Source organism: Stegostoma tigrinum, chromosome 30, assembly GCF_030684315.1.
Source record: "Stegostoma tigrinum isolate sSteTig4 chromosome 30, sSteTig4.hap1, whole genome shotgun sequence".
Classification (NCBI taxonomy): domain Eukaryota; kingdom Metazoa; phylum Chordata; class Chondrichthyes; order Orectolobiformes; family Stegostomatidae; genus Stegostoma; species Stegostoma tigrinum.
This window is the reverse complement of record NC_081383.1, coordinates 14,422,565-14,439,284: the sequence shown is the minus strand read 5'-3', so window position 1 is coordinate 14,439,284 and position 16,720 is coordinate 14,422,565. Positions and strand designations below refer to the sequence as shown.

The 16,720-nt window shown below is 40.0% G+C and overlaps 1 protein-coding gene across 1 annotated transcript in view; it reads right to left on the bottom strand.

The window, feature by feature from the left end:
* Window positions 1–16,720, bottom strand: part of hcn2b (hyperpolarization activated cyclic nucleotide-gated potassium channel 2b) — a 108,147-nt gene that overhangs the window by 27,050 nt on the left and 64,377 nt on the right. Inside the window, exon 5 of the mRNA XM_048560129.2 lies at window positions 774–920. Within this exon, the coding sequence (XP_048416086.1) occupies window positions 774–920 (147 nt within the window). The remainder of the gene's footprint in view (window positions 1–773; window positions 921–16,720) is intronic.

The following is a 16,720-nucleotide window of genomic DNA, read 5'->3' as shown; positions in this document are numbered from 1 at the left end:
GATATACCGAGATGACAGCTCATGTGAATTAATTAAGGTTGATTTTCTAAATATCTTATTTTTAATTAGTTCATCCATTATGCAACCAAATCTATCTCATTTTTGTGCTGCAGTGGAGATTTGCTCATACAAATATTCAAGTTTGAATAGCTAATAGTTAAACAGAAAATAGAAGAAATATATAGTGACTGAATCATGGAGAGAGAAAAATAGGTTAACAGCTTGTGTTGATTTCTCTTCCTTTCCCATAAGCTCATCACCATGCTGCACATTTTCACAATTTTCTTGTTTCCAACAATTCCAAGCATTCACCTCTCATTTGTTATTACTTTACTATTTTCAAGAATGTTGTTTTATCCTTTCCTTATCATAATTGTGTGCTGACTAGTTCAGTAGTGTCAATATTTTGGATTGAGAACTAAAGGCCTACTCAGGCAAAGTTGACTTGGTTTATCATCCATTCAAGATAGATATGAATAGCATTGCATTGTGGGAAGTTACAGAGAACAGGAGACCCCAGGGATTTTGCACAGGTCTTATTAAATTATCACAAGAACTATCTTAGAATGCTCCGGACTCTCAGCAGTTGAAATTAACAACAGCATTGCCTCATTCAGCACCAGATGCTGTCAAGGCAAGTTTTTTTCTCAACTTATTTGCAGATTGGCCTCATACGTGGCTCATGCAATATTTAATTGAGTGTTTTAACAGATTAAGTAGCAATATGACCCTTAATGGTTTACAAAAGATAGGTGCTTGTAATTTCAACTTACCTCTCTAAGCGGTTCATTTAGCTCTCCCAGTATATTGTCCTCATCAAACATTTTCCCCTGGTAACGATGTTCATAATAGTCATGAATCTTTTGCCGGAAGTCAGCAGGTAACTTGTGAAAAGACATGTACTGCTCCACTTGCTTGTACTGTACAGAAAGAAAGCCTGTCATTGGATACAGCATAGTTTCAGTCAAAAAGAAAATAGTGCTAATTGGCAATGTAAAGTTACTGAGTATGAAACACTCTTACCGGGGACAGGTACGTATCAAATCAGAAACAAAGATGACCTTATGACTGAAGTGATCTGTTGTCAATGGGTGTACAATAAGCAACCCATTTGCTAATAGCTTGGAGAACATAAGCCTAAGACATGATTCAATATCAGCACCAAAGAATAATACATATATGCATGTATGCCTGTCATGTGTTAGCGCATACAGTATAGAAGGCAGTGAAACATTCATATTTAAGCATTAAGAGTAATTTATCATAATTCACTTCTGATGTATTTTGCATTTGTGTAGAGGAGTTCATTTTCCAAATATCTGTTCTGAATTAAAATATTTGTGCTGAAATCAAAGAACTAAAATTGTGGAAGACCCTTCATAATTACATGATATACCTACTGCATGTGGTTGCAGCAGTTTAATGAAGCAGCTCGCTATCACCTTCTCAAGGACAATTAAAGATTGACAATAAATGCTGGCTAGCCAGTGATGTACACATCCACTGACAGAATTATTTTTAAAAATTGACTACAGCAGTCAACATTTAGTTCATTGCTACTTTTCTGGTACGATTTTTTCAATACCAAATCTTCAGGCTCCTAAAATTCACCACAGCAATGATTCCAACTAAACGTTTGTACTAGTATTGTTTGTCCTTTATGTTGTTACCATAGCATCATTCTACTCTCAATCAACAGCAAAATGTTGGAAAGGGGTCATCAACAATGCTATTAAATGTTTTTCAAATGGTAGCAAGATTACCACCAACACAATAACGCCATCATCTTCTGATAATCTCATAAAATTAAAAAAAGTCCTCGGTACTTTGACTAATTCTATGATATCAATGAGGGTTCTCACCCACAGGGAATGCCTAAATAGTTATGGCTTTCTCAATAAGGGTTCCAGATGGAAAATACAGCCCTCACCATATTCTCAGTTCAGAATATTGGCACTGGCCTCATTGATCATTTAGGTCCCTTAAATAGAAGAGCATAAGGAAATGTGCAGGCATTATGAAAGTGGACTGAAATTCAGTATAATCATAAAGTAAGTTCGTGTAAAATTAAGAAACTGTTGAATCATGTACCATGAATTCAAGATAAAGGTAAAAATGCCACCATCCAACTTTCTCATTGGAGGGATATGGCTGGTAGTGGATGACCCTAGGTGTCACCATGCCTAAGATGCGGGGAGATGTTTAGAAGAGTGCATGTGGTAATGTCAGGCAGTGTGGGAATTGAACCTACATTGTTGGCATCATTCTATCCAGCCAACTCAGCTAATTGACCCCAATCATAAACTCAATACTTGCAAGAATTCCCTGTTGTGTATTTTTTCTCTCATAAAATGTGCAAAATAAAATTTGGATCTAGGAAACAGCAACATTATGTGCTGGAAATTTCACATTATCTGGAATTTATAATTAAATTATTTAGATAATTGAAGTTTACTTCTAAAAATTATTTGGTGAGATGTGGCATCGCTGGCAAGGCAATGTTTGTTGTCCATCCCTTATTGCCTTTGAATTGATTAATTTGTTAAACAATTTCAATGGTTTAAGAGACAACTAAATTGGTTTTGGAATCACAGACAGGCCAGACTGAAAGGATGTCAGTTTTCATTCTCTAATAAGGACAATAGTGATCTGGATGGGTTTTACAATAGTTGAGGATAGTTTCATCACTATCAATACCATCCATCCTCAGTCAGAAGAGTGACAAGTAGATAATCCAACTTGACCTCCACCCAAGGTCACCAGCATCTCAGGTGCTAACTTTCAGGCAATTTATCTCAACCCACATGATATCAAGCAATGGCTGAAGGCACTGAATACTGTAAAGGCTGTGGCTTCTGTTAGTATTCCAGTAATAGTATTGAAGACATGCTCCAGAACTAACCATGCCCCTAGCCAAACCAGTACATCCACAACATTGACATCTTCCCTACATTGTGAATTACTGAAACAAAGACAGAAATAGTTGGAAAAGGTTAGCAGCTCTGGCAGTGTCTGTGGCGAGAAATCAGAATTAATGTTTCGGGTCCGGTGACATTTCCTCAGAAATGTGAAATGCTGCCCTGGTATGTCCTGTGCACAAAAAAGACATATCCATGTTGGCCAGTTACCATAGCATCATTCTACTCTCAATCAACAGCAAAATGTTGGAAAGAGGTCATCAGCAATGCTATCAAGCAGTACTAGCAAAGGAATAACCTGCCTGCCAATGCTCAGTTTGGGTTCTTTTACTTTCAGTCCAAATGTTGTCAAAAGAGCTGAACTCCAGAGGTGAGGTGAGAGTGACATCAAGGCAACATTTGACAAATTATGGCATCAAGGAACCTGAACAAAGCTGGAATCGATGCTACTCGGGAGAAAACTCTCTCCTGGCTCTAATCATACCAAGCATAATAGAACATTAAAGACACACAAAATACCAATACAATACCAAACAGTTGTCTTAAATGCTGTAATTAAAGTGCAATTCCGTTGTTGGTGCCCCTTTCTGTTGTAATTATGATTAGCCAAATGATGTTGACATTATCCTACCAGCAAACTGAACACCAAACCTGTAAATTAGATGTCACTGCTATTCTTTCACAGCTATTCAACGCAGCACACTAAAAAGTTGAAATTCCAATCCTAACAAAAGTGAGGATTCTTTTTTCCTCTGTAATTAATGACTGTCATTAAATCATGGGAACATTCAGCTTTCAAACTTGTCATTTTTTTGGCCAGTTGTTAATTATGAAGGAATGGGAATGTTCAGATATATTCCAATCAACCTGTTTGGAGATGTTAGGACACATCTCTAGAGCAGGTGGGATTTGAACCCAGGTGTCCTAGTTCAGAGATAAAGGCACTACCACTTCACTCCAGATTCTCAATGGGGGTGATCAACCTTCTTTGATAGATGAATTTCATCTGCACAATGCAGGCAACCTCTCAGATTTAGGTTAGTAGACATTTATTTCGGATGGTGTCATGAATGACTCGGAGTATGACATTTTCCCTATATTTGCAGGTTCTGGGTTCAAGCCCTCTTGAGAACCTACGCATGGAATCTAGCTTGGAATTACAGTGCAGTATTGAGACAATGAAAGATTGCCATAGATTTGCCATCCAACACATCAAATATTAAATTCTCATTAAATGAGAATGAGATGAGTTCTCTTCTGCTTTCATGGGTGGATGAAAAAGATCTTATTGAACTGTTCGAAGAACAGCAGGAAAATTTGCCTGATGTCTTGATTAACACTCACACCTCAGCCAACACTTTAACACAATCTGGCGATTACTTTCATTGCTGCTTGTGGGGCCATATTCTGTACCAACTGATTACCCTGTGCTCCACATTACAGAGCAACAACACTCTGAGCGGAGTTTACATTAGCTGTAAAGTCCTCTAGGATGTTCATGAAAGGCATTATGTAAATGCAGTTTTCTTTCTTCACAGTGATTAAGTATACGGATTTTCTCAGTCAAATACTTATTTTTCATTGCAGGCATTGCCTGCTTCCTGCCACTGTCCTTTTGAAACCCAGTTTGAAAGATGACTGTACCTGTACTGTGGTTAACAATAATGAAACCTTGCGGCTGAATGCAAGTTTTCATAACAATGGCAAACAGGGTATGACAGGCCATCAGGTGCCAACAGGAGAAATAGGCAAATTCAATGAGACCAGAAAATAATTTTTGACTTCTGTGTTAAGGAGGCCACAGAAACAGCATTTGCTTACTCATGGTCCTGTCCATGCTTCAACAGGCACCTGTAGCAGCCAAGACTTTAGCAAATTACTTTTATTTCCACAGTACAAAGCATCATTGGCTATATCTTTATAACAATGTGTGCATTTATTAATAATCTTATGTCTATCACAATAGGAAGGAATTTTTCCACCGACATGCCAGACTAGCAGGTATGGAATATAGAACATAGAACATAGAACATAGAACATAGAACAGTACAGCACAGAACAGGCCCTTCAGCCCACAATGTTGTGCCGACCATTGATCCTCATGGATGCACCCTCAAATTTCTGTGACCATATGCATGTCCAGCAGTCTCTTAAATGACCCCAATGACCTTGCTTCCACAACTGCTGCTGGCAACGCATTCCATGCTCTCACAACTCTCTGCGTAAAGAACCTGCCTCTGACATCCCCTCTATACTTTCCACCAACCAGCTTAAAACTATGACCCCTCGTGCTAGCCATTTCTGCCCTGGGAAATAGTCTCTGGCTATCGACTCTATCTATGCCTCTCATTATCTTGTATACCTCAATTAGGTCCCCTCTCCTCCTCCTTTTCTCCAATGAAAAGAGACCGAGCTCAGTCAACCTCTCTTCATAAGATAAGCCCTCCAGTCCAGGCAGCATCCTGGTAAACCTCCTCTGAACCCTCTCCAAAGCATCCACATCTTTCCTATAATAGGGCGCCCAGAACTGGACGCAGTATTCCAAGTGCGGTCTAACCAAAGTTTTATAGAGCTGCAACAAGATCTCACGACTCTTAAACTCAATCCCCCTGTTAATGAAAGCCAAAACACCATATGCTTTCTTAACAACCCTGTCCACTTGGGTGGCCATTTTAAGGGATCTATGTATCTGCACACCAAGATCCCTCTGTTCCTCCACGCTGCCAAGAATCCTATCCTTAATCCTGTACTCAGCTTTCAAATTCGACCTTCCAAAATGCATCACCTCGCATTTATCCAGGTTGAACTCCATCTGCCACCTCTCAGCCCAATATGAATTATGTTTGACTCTGAGGGGCAGCAAAGATATACAACCAGCTTCTTGGAGCTACAGTGCAACCACAATGACGGCCAATGCTGAGGTTTTCATTTTGGGACCTAGCTGATGCAATGAATGTTGTAATGGTATGAGTGCAATGGGGTTGACACAATGACACTGCCTAATTCAGGCAGTAAGTAGTACAATCTCATTCAGGGGTAACAGCATATCTGGTATTGGAGGTGCAGAGAAAATTAATGTCAAAGGTGGTGCATCATTAGCTTGTCACAGTTTGAGGCTGAAGTATATGGTTAGGGGAAATTAAATGGACCTTTATATTTGCTTGCTTATACCTGATATGAGGGAACATTTAATGCTGATGCTGGTGGCTTAAAATGGGAAGAGTTCCATTCCCCAGCACTAAACTCCTTCACCATGATGAGAACAATAACAGTGCAGATCATAGTCTAAATACTAAAATGGGCCATCATTGTAAAACTAATGTTGTAGATTGGTTCCTTGTGATAGAAACAGTTTAAAGCTAATTCCACTGCCATGGGTGTTGTTTAGGGTTTAACAATATTATGATATGAGCACCTTACATTTATGCTTGACTCACTACCTTGTATCTACTTTCACAGGAGTGTAAACCATGGGCATACCAATATCATTACCTTGTGATCTGACCTGAGTAATTATGGCTGTCACCCAAATGTGTTTTCAACATCTCTGGAGACAAACCAAGGAAACATTTGATGCAGACAAGATTTGATATGAATATACAACATTTACTTTCACACTAATAGATGGAAAAGTTGCTATAATCAAACACACTTAATTCAAACATTAAAACTCAACTTATTTTCAAAATGTTAGAATATAAACATTGTTCCAGACTTCCTAACATAATTGAATAATCTAATTTGCCAAACACAATAACTTCTAGTTATTCCCCAGTAATTGCTGACCTCTTTGCTCCAGAAACCGGTGTAGCTACTTTCTCTTTAAGACAGTAACAGTGATATGAGTGTCCTTTACGAAAGAGCATCAGTGCTTGCTTGTGCTTATTTCTGTTTTATATCACTCGCTGAGCCCTTAGCCACAATTAGAGTTCAAAGCCTTTTTAATTCAGCGGGTGCGAGGTGTTTATCAATTAATGAGCCAACATTAATCAAGTTAACAAATTGCTTATTACTATCTGAGGAAACATCAAAGAAATATCATTAACCTTTAAACTATGATCTGCACCAGAATACTTTTTACAAAGCTCGTCTGAATTCAGGATGCTTTGCTAGGAGGGAATAAAACAGAAAATGTGGAAATATTCAACAAGCCAGGCAGAACCTGCACAGAAAGAGATTGAATAGGCTGAATTTTTCAAGCCCTAAGGTGGCACATTAGGAGTGGGAGTGAGGATCCACTTCTGGATAGCTGACCATTGCATTGACCCAGTTGAGGAGCTTTCCCTGGAGTGGTCATGGAACTGGACTTAACATCCACTGCACAGAAGTGAGTTGCTAAGTAACCTGGTCAACATCCCAACTTTGTGCACTCATCAGATTTTTGTCAATGGTGGAACAGCCACTATCACTTAACAGATATGCCTCTAAATGTGCAGGTGCTATGGTAGGTGGTAAAGCGGCAGTGTTCATTGAAACTGCACACTGCTTGTCCCAAGGATGGAGCAATGGTCAGGAAAGATTCTGCCACCAAGTCATGCTATCTTGCTGAAATTATTCCCCTTCACTCTCTTGGACTTACAATTTTGTCCCTTTGAATTATTCATGCATATCTATGTCTCCATATTGGTGTGCCCTCATAATCCATGACCTGCCTCAGCTGCGTGACCTTCCCCAGTCAGTATCCCACACCCATTTCCCCATCAATTGTCTTTGGATGGGATGCTAGAGGGGGTCAACAAGGAGGCAGTCCCCAACAAGTCTGAGTTTCAATCTTGCCCCTGACAAAGGTGGGTCAGGACTGACCAAAATTGAGGTCTCAAAGCCTGAGGCAAAATCCAGCTCAATGTTTCAGGTCCATGGGGTTTTGAAAAAAACTGCAGAGGAAAGGTCATTATTGTGACCTACTGCATAACTTCAACATTTTCTACCTTCATTTCACACTTCTTTCATTTTGCTCTTGAATTGGCCCTTCAGAAACTGATTAAAATGTTTTGAAATACTGGCATATTTGCTTTAAAAAACTATTGTGATAATTTTATTTCTGAAAAGGAGATGATGGCATACTGGACTTGAAATATTAACTCCGTTCTCACTCTACAGAAACTGCTAGACCTGCAGAGTTTTTTCGTTATTCTTTATGATACCACTCAGCCACCAGTTTACTCAGCCTGTGGCTTAATCTCATGATGACGTCGATGTGCAGCACTGTTATTGGTTTCATGGAGCACCAAGAAGTAACAGAATGACTCAGGGCTCATACTGTATGTTGCATTAATCTAACTCCTGCAGACTGCTGCAAATGAATACTTTTAATGTGTCTAGATTGGCTACCTGGACTCCTGCATTAGATATTTGTTTACTGTGAAATGCTAAAAGCACAATGGATAAAAGCCTAATGTGTCTGCTTCCACAAAAGTTTTCTTAATAACATAAAACTAACACAAATTATCTTACACACCAATGAATAAAATGGAACTTACTTATGAAAATCAAACAATGAAAAACTAAGCTACAGCATGGCTTGCCACACTAAAAATCAATAACTAAAAAACACAATTAACTAAATGGTTTTTTTTCTTTGTAATATTTTTGCAACTGGTCTTACTGATATGCAAGTTTTTATACTGCTCTTAAATTTTAATCAAACCCTTTTTCTTTACTTGCATGAGGGGAAACTCCTGCTAGGACTTCCCTTTTAAAGTTAACCCTTGTGTGCTTTCTGCCAAATAGACATTGATGGGCATAAATGATCACTTGGAACGTGTTATAACATTTCCTCATTAAAGCATCAAACAAATAATTGCACAGCATAACTATTTCTAAATTCACTTAGAAATAATGACAATTAATCAAAATATGAATTCTGTCAAGAACTACTTCCAAACCCACTACTCGGTCCCTCATACTATAACTCTGTCTCTACTGCATAATCGTCACAAACTGTGCAGTTCAATCAATGATTGTTTTTCCTTTCTGAAGAGGTTTTCCAATTGAAGGAAAGCTTGAAAAACAATTTTTTGTTCTTGTGGTTTTTGAATGTCACTCAGGGGACTTCAGCTGAATTATGATGAATGGATATATTCATTGCATCAAAACCTGCATGCTGTCCTCTATTTAATCATGCTCATTTTTCCTAGATAACATCTTTCGCAGGCTTTGTAGATTGCCTGATTACTCCATGTGATTGAGAGTTTTTGACGTTCATTATTTTGTTGACAACTCTATGTAGATTGTTGTGAGAAATTGCTCTGAAGTGGCATTTCAGTTTGGCCAAAGTATCAGCAATGTCTCATTTGGCAATCTTGCTTCTGACTTAGAAGACTGGGATACATTCCAGGAATGTGAGCAAAAGAATCTAGGCTGACATTCTACTGTCATACTGAGAGAATGCTGCACTGATGGAGGTGCTGTCTTTTGGATATTATTTAAATGAGGCCTTGTCTGCTTTCTCAGGTGGATGTAAGTGTCCCAATGGCACCATTTTGAAGAAAAGCAAGGAAATTATCCAAATGCTCTGCACAATGTTAATTAAGGTGTAAATATCACACTGCTGTGTGTAGTTTGGTCTCCTTATCTGAGAAAGCATCTTCTTGCTATAGAGGGAATGCAGCAGAGGTTTACCAGACTGATCCTGGAATGGCAGGACTGCCGTATGAGGAGAGGTTGTATTGGTTAGATATATATGTGTAGATTTCATAAAAATGATGTGGGGGGGGGGTGGAGTCTCATAGAAACATACACAATTCAAACAAGATGAACCAGGGTAGATAACAAAGTGTGGAGCTGGATGAACACAGCAGGCCAAGCAGCATCTCAGGAGCACAAAAGCTGACGTTTCGGGTCTAGACCCTTCATCAGAGAGCTCTCTGATGAAGGGTCTAGGCCCAAAACGTCAGCTTTCGTGCTCCTGAGATGCTGCTTGGCCTGCTATGTTCATCCAGCTTCGCACTTTGTTATCTTGGATTCTCCATCATCTGCAGTTCCTATTATTTCTCAACCAGGGTAGATGTAGGAAGAATGTTTTAATGACAGGGACAAGAAGCGCAGTCAAAAGTTACGTGCTAAATCATTTAGGGCTGGGATGAGGAGAAATTTCTTTACCCCGAGAGTGGCAAGCCTGTGGAATTCACTCCCATAGAAAGCAGTTGCAGCCAAAACATTCTATGATTTCAATAAGATTTATATACAGTTCTTGGACTAAAGGGATCAAAGGAAATAGGGGATAAGTAGAACAGAGAATTGAGTTGGATGGTCAGCCATCATCATAATGAATGGTGTAGCAGGCTCGAAGGGCCTAATGACCTACTCTTGCTTCTATTTTCTATGTTGTTATTCTATATCTGGTCATTATTGCATTATTGCTCTCGGGAGCTTGCTGTGTGCATATTGGCTGCCATATTTTTCATATTACAACAGCGACTACACTTCAAAAGGTGCATCATTAGCTGTGAAGAGCTTTAAGGGGTCCTGTGTTTGCAAAAGGCTCTATGTACATGTTTATCTTTCCTTATTGAAATTCACTTTAATTAGTGACAGGTGGAATGTTTAATTCATTGACATTTTCTTGGCATAATGACTTCAGTCATGTTTTGAAGCCTCATTTCCGGCACATCAGGTGTCTGGCTCAGTTTTCCTGTTTCCTTGTAATAATAACCATCCTAGATGTGAATAAATGCAATAATATTATTTTTCACATGATAAATGTTATTTGAACTATTTATTCCTCTGAAAACAAAATTGACACAGGCTTTACTAAAAAGAAACAAAGAAGGTTGCTGGAAGCTCTACAAATACATTGAATTACTCAAGTCAATATTTTCACTGTTTCCCTAATTCTACTTGGCTAGTTTGCTGTAAGTAATGAAGCACCCACATCTAGCTTCAAATGATCGGATTTCCCAAACTGTCAAATGCTTCTGAAACTGACCATGTACAAGATTGGGATCTTGACTTTGGTTGTTTCAAGTAGTGAATTGAAAAAAGTTAAAAACTTTGAAAGTGACTCTTATTTGGTGTTGAGTTGTATAGAGAGTTCAGGAATTGCCCTTTTAGTCTTGGTATCATTACTAAGTATCCTGTCCAATCTAGAGGAAAGGAAATATTATCTACTCAATTAGCGTTCAAAGCAAAGGAACTCTCTACGGTATCCTGCTCAGTATTTATCTCTCAACCAACCTAATTAAGACAAATTATCTGCTCGTTATTGTGTTGTTGCTGTCGGATCTTGCTACGCACAAACTGATTGCTACTTTCCCTACATTGCTACTGTCACTATACTTCAAAACTTGTGTCAATCTCAGGAAGTACCAGGCTTATGGGCACAGAAGCCAAAAGCATCAGTCTTATGTCTAAATCAAGGATAGAATATCCACTCCTTTTTGGACTGTTTGGTACTATTTATTGGAATCTCTGGTGTCTGGCCTAGAATCCAGCCCAGATTGGCTAATTAAAGGAATGGCACCCCTACCCTCTTGAATATAAATAATCACTAATATGGAGTGTTGCAGCACAATAAGCAAAATGGCCAATTAAGTCCACATCTCCACTTTCCCAGAGTAATTAGAGATAATCCATTTCATTCTACTGTTCCCACAGTTCTGTAAGTTCCTCAGTTTCATAGAAATGTTAAAATAAGCATCCAATTGTTAGATTTAGACTAAATAAAATTGAAAGAACTGTGGATGCTGTAAATTAGGAACAAAAACAGAAGTTGCTGGAAAAGCTCAGCAGGTCTGGCAGCATCTGCGAAGATAAAATCAGAGTTAACTTTTCAGGTCCGATGACCCTTCCTCAGTTCTGTTTTTGTGTCAGATTTGGATGGAATGTTAAATGAAACAAAATGAATATAGAGCCATAGTCATAGAGTTACAGTATGGAGACAGATCCTTTGGTCCAACTCATCCATGCCAACCAGATATCCGAGGTAAATCTTGCCCCTTTGGCCAGCATTTGGCCCATATCCATCTAAGCCCTTCCTATTCAAGTACCCATCCAGATGCATTTTAAATGTTGTGATTGTACCAGCCTCCACCGCTCCCTCTAACAGCTCTTTCAATCACGCACAGCCTCTGTGTGAAGAAGTTGACCCTTAGGCACCTTTGAAACTTTTCCTTTCTCTTCAAACTTATTCCCTCTAGTTATGGACTCCCCCACCCCGGGGAAAAGACCTTGGCTATTTACCCTAACTATGCCCCTCATGATTCTATAAACTTCTATAATGTCACCCCTCAACTCTGTCCCTCCAGGAAAAATAGCCCCAGCCTATTCAGCCTCTCCTATAGCTCAAACCATCCAACACTGGCAACATCCTCGTAAGTTTTTCTGAACCCTTTCAAGTTTCACAACCTCTGTCCTATAACAGGGAGACCAGAAGTGAATGCAGCATTCCAAAAACGGCCGAACCAACAGCTGCAACATGATCTCCCAAATCATATACTCAATGCACTGACCAATAAAAGCAAGCATACCAAATGCCTGCTTCTTCAACCCCTGTTTACCTGTTTTCTTGGCCGAAATTATTCCTCAGACAACAGCAAGACAGTATGAGCAGTACTGTGGCTCTGTAGTTAGCACTGCTGCCTCTCAGCACCAAATACTCAGGTTTGATTCCAACATGATGTGACTGTGTGGAATATGCACATTCTCCCTGTGTCAGCGTGGGTTTCTGTCAGGTGGTTTGACATCCTCTCACAATGCAAAAATGTGCAGGTTAGGCAGATTGGCCATGGTAAATTGCCCTGTAGCATCCAGGAACATGCAGGCCTGGTGGGTTAGTCATGGTAATGCAAGGTTATGGGGATTGGGTAGGATGCTTTTTGGAGGGTCAACGCAGACTCGATGGGCCAAATGGCCTCTTCTGCACAGTGGGATTCTATAACCATTGGTTACCCTAATCTAATAATCCAGAAACCCAGGTTGAAATCCCACTATGACAGATGGTGGAATTTGAACTCATTAAAATTCTGGAATGAAAATATAATAACAACCATGAAACTGCTGTTGATAGTCAGGGAAAACCCATTTGGTTCACTAATATCCTTTAGGGAACAGAAATCTTGACCTGGTCTGACCTGCATGTGACTCCAGACCCACAGCATTGTGGTTCGCTTTTAACTGCCCGTTGGACATTAAAGATGGGCAATTAATGCTGGCCTAACCATTGACAACTCCACCTTAAGGATGAATAAAAAAATGGTCTTGTCTCGGAGTGAGGAGAAGGCAGAGTTAATGTTTTGAGTCCAGTGACTCTTCATCATTCATTCTGCATTTACCCCACAGATTCTACCAGACCTGCTGAGTTTCTCTATCAGTTTCTGTTTTTGTGGCAGATCTCCAACATCCGCAGTTCTTTGTTTTGTATTATTATGGTCATTTATCTTGTTGCTGTTAATACAATCTCACCTTGCACAAGTTGGTTGCTGCATTTACCGACAAAATAATGGCTAATTGAATAGGAAGCATACTGAAGGATCCGGAGGTCATAAAATGAGCTACATAAATATAAATTAGTTCTTTGATAGGACTTGCCCAGCAGCACAGAAGTTGATGTTTAAAATACAAATATAAATTTCAAAGCATAAAATCAACACCAATGTCTTATTCTTTTGTTCTATTTTTCCATCATTTTAGTGCACATGGATCCATTTCTAATCTTCAAACGTAATGCTGCAGCTCACATTTAATTATACAAAGTGTAGTTTCGAAACAAGAACATCGTAAAGTAAGATTACTCATTATTTACAAGTTATGCTTTTAAAACATTGATGTCTAGTCTGTAAAAATTTCAATTTAGTTAACTAATTCCAAGTAATAGCGGACAATTGCAGCCATACAGATAGCTGAATGACATGCATTTTTGTAGCCTCCCAGCACTATGACAAACTCAGAAAATCCAAAACTCTTGTCAATCAGGTTACTCAATTCCTCAAAAACTCTGATTTATTGGTTATATTACATAAAACAACATACAACAAGACAGCACAGAACAGGCCCTTCGGCCCTCATTGTTGCGCCGACATCCTTCCTCTCGCAAGGAGACCAAAATCGATGGCAGTATTCCAAAAGCAGCCGAATCAATGTCCTATATGGCTGCTAAGTGATCTCCCAACTCCAATCCTCAATGCACTGACCGATAAAGGCGAGCACACCAAATGTCTCCTTCATATCCTTTCTACCGGTGGCTGTACTTTGATGGAACTACGAAACTGCACTCCAGCGTCTCTTTATTAAGCAACACTCCCCACAACCTTCAGTGTATACGTGCTGCCCTGATTTGCCTTTCCAAAATGTAGCACCTCACATTTATCTAACCTCAACTCCATCTGCCACTCCTCAGTTTATTGGCCCTTGTCAATGTCCCATTGTATTCTGAGGTGACCTTCTTGGTTGGCTACTACACCTTCAATCATTGGGAAACTTACTAACCACACCTTCTATTTTCATATCCAAATCATTGCATCACTTCAACTCCCCCTCCCACTCCCTGAACGACATGTCCATCCTGGGCCTCTTCCAGTGTCACAACCACACCACCCAGAAACTGGAGGAGCAGCACCTTATATTCCGCCTCGGGAGCTTCCAACTCAATGGCCTCAATATGGACTTTGCCACCCTCAAAATCTCCCCACCCGTCCGCCTCATCCCAAGACTAGTTCCTCCACTCATCACCGCCTCCATGATCTGTCCGCCTTCTCTCCCACCTATCCACTCCTCCCACCTCACTGACCAACTCCCACCACTGCTTGGAATTATTATTCTTTTCACACTTCATCAGCTCGACGTTATTTCTAAAATCTATTTTCCAATTTTGGAAAAAGTGAGATAAAGAGAAGTAAAAGAAGTTACATTCTTACCACTCTTGAAATCTCTGAATATTCTTCTGTTGAAAGGCCGCCAAGGAACGATGCAATTCTTTTGTCACAAACGCTGTGAGGGAGACATCTTTGTCGGTTCCACTAACTCCACCCGAAGGAAGACAAACCCACGTAACATATCTAGTGACTTAAAACATACTCTATTGTTGCCCAAGGTGGAGAGCTGGATGAACACAGCAGGCCAAGCAGCATCAGAGGAGCAAGAAAGCTGATGTTTCGGGACGAGACCCTACTTTAGAAAATTGGCGCTGGAGAATCTGAGATAACAAGGTGTAGAGCCGGATGATACTGCTTGACCTGCTGTGTTCATCCAGCTTTACACCTTCTTATCTCAGATTCTCCAGCATCTGCAGTTCCTACTGCCTCTATTGTTGCCCTTTCACTTTACTGAACTAATATGAGCCAGTAGTTTTGTTTAGGCTCGTGTAATCTTACGGTTATTGGCCTGTACAAAATCCTGAATTAATTTTGATCGACTGACGGGAGAAGAGATGAATTTTATAGAAATTTTTGTTTTCTACCAATTTGCAGAGGGCATCGTGGGCGATTGAAGGACAGTGTTATTATCCTCCAGGTCTGTGGACTGCATCATTACCAACTTGCCCATTTGCATATACATACAATATTCATTATGTACCAATGAAACATAATAAACCAATACTGTGTACTAAAAACAACCCTCACATATCAATGGAAATTTAAATATTTATCGTAGAGTTTGAAGGATTGAATTCAATGATACAAAGCAAAAACCAGTGAAGATGAGTGCAGTTGGTCAGCACTTTTGCCACGAAGTGGAGGTTGGCAGTTTGAGGCCACCCAAGAACAAGCAAGCTCTGTCTAACTCCAAGGGCAGCACGGTGGCTCAGTGGTTAGCACTGCTGACTCACAGCGCCAGGGACCCAGGCTCGATGCCACCGTTGGGTGATCTTCTGTGCGGAGTTTGTACATTCTGCCCATGCCTGCATGGGTTCCCGCCGGGTGCTCTGGTTTCCTCCCACAAGATGTGCAGGCTCGGTGTATGGGCCATGCCAAACTTGCCCATTGTGTTTAGGGATGTGTAGATTGGCATATTCTTCATTTTGTCTGTTTACAATTAAGGAACTTAGCTTGCTTGGGTGAGAGATTTTCATGATTATTAGTTGAACTTCAAATTATAAATATTTTGCACTTTAACTTGCTGGAAGTGTGACTGGTTAACAGCATAGGGAGGATAATGACGTATTTCAGAGATTAGTAAATCGTGGCACCAACAATGTATCTCCTTAGAACCACAACACCCCTGCTGTGTGGAAACAGGTCAGTTAGTCTATCGAGTCCACGCCAATCGTCCAAACAGCATTTCAGACTCACTCAGCTACTCTACCCCATAACCTGCATGGCTAATCTACCTAATCTGCACATCACTGGATACTATGGGCAATTTCCCATGGCCAGTCTACCTAACCTGCACATCTTTGGACTGTGGGAGAAGACTGGTGCACCCAGAGGAAACCCACACAGAGACAGTTGTCTGCGGCTGAACTCAAACTTGAGTCCCTGGCATTGTGAGGCAGCAATACGAACCACTGAGCCACTGTGCTTCATCCAATGGACACAACTTTATGAATTAAATAAACAGGATGCACAAACAATGCTTTTGGGTCAGCATCAATTCATACAGTCAAAGAGAAGTAAAGAGAGTGGAAAAGGAAAGAGTAAGGTTTTTTTTAAAACAAATCCAAGTTATTAAAACTCTACCACTAACTTACTACACAGAGAAATACAATTCCACCAGTAAAATATTTTACAATCAACATTCTCTGAGGTGTTATTACAAACCACTGGAGCAGGTGGAACTTGAACCCAGGTCTCCAGACCCACACATAGGGACACTACCATTGCACCACACTGGTCCATGACTGCCGGTCCATGACTCCATGGATTGAG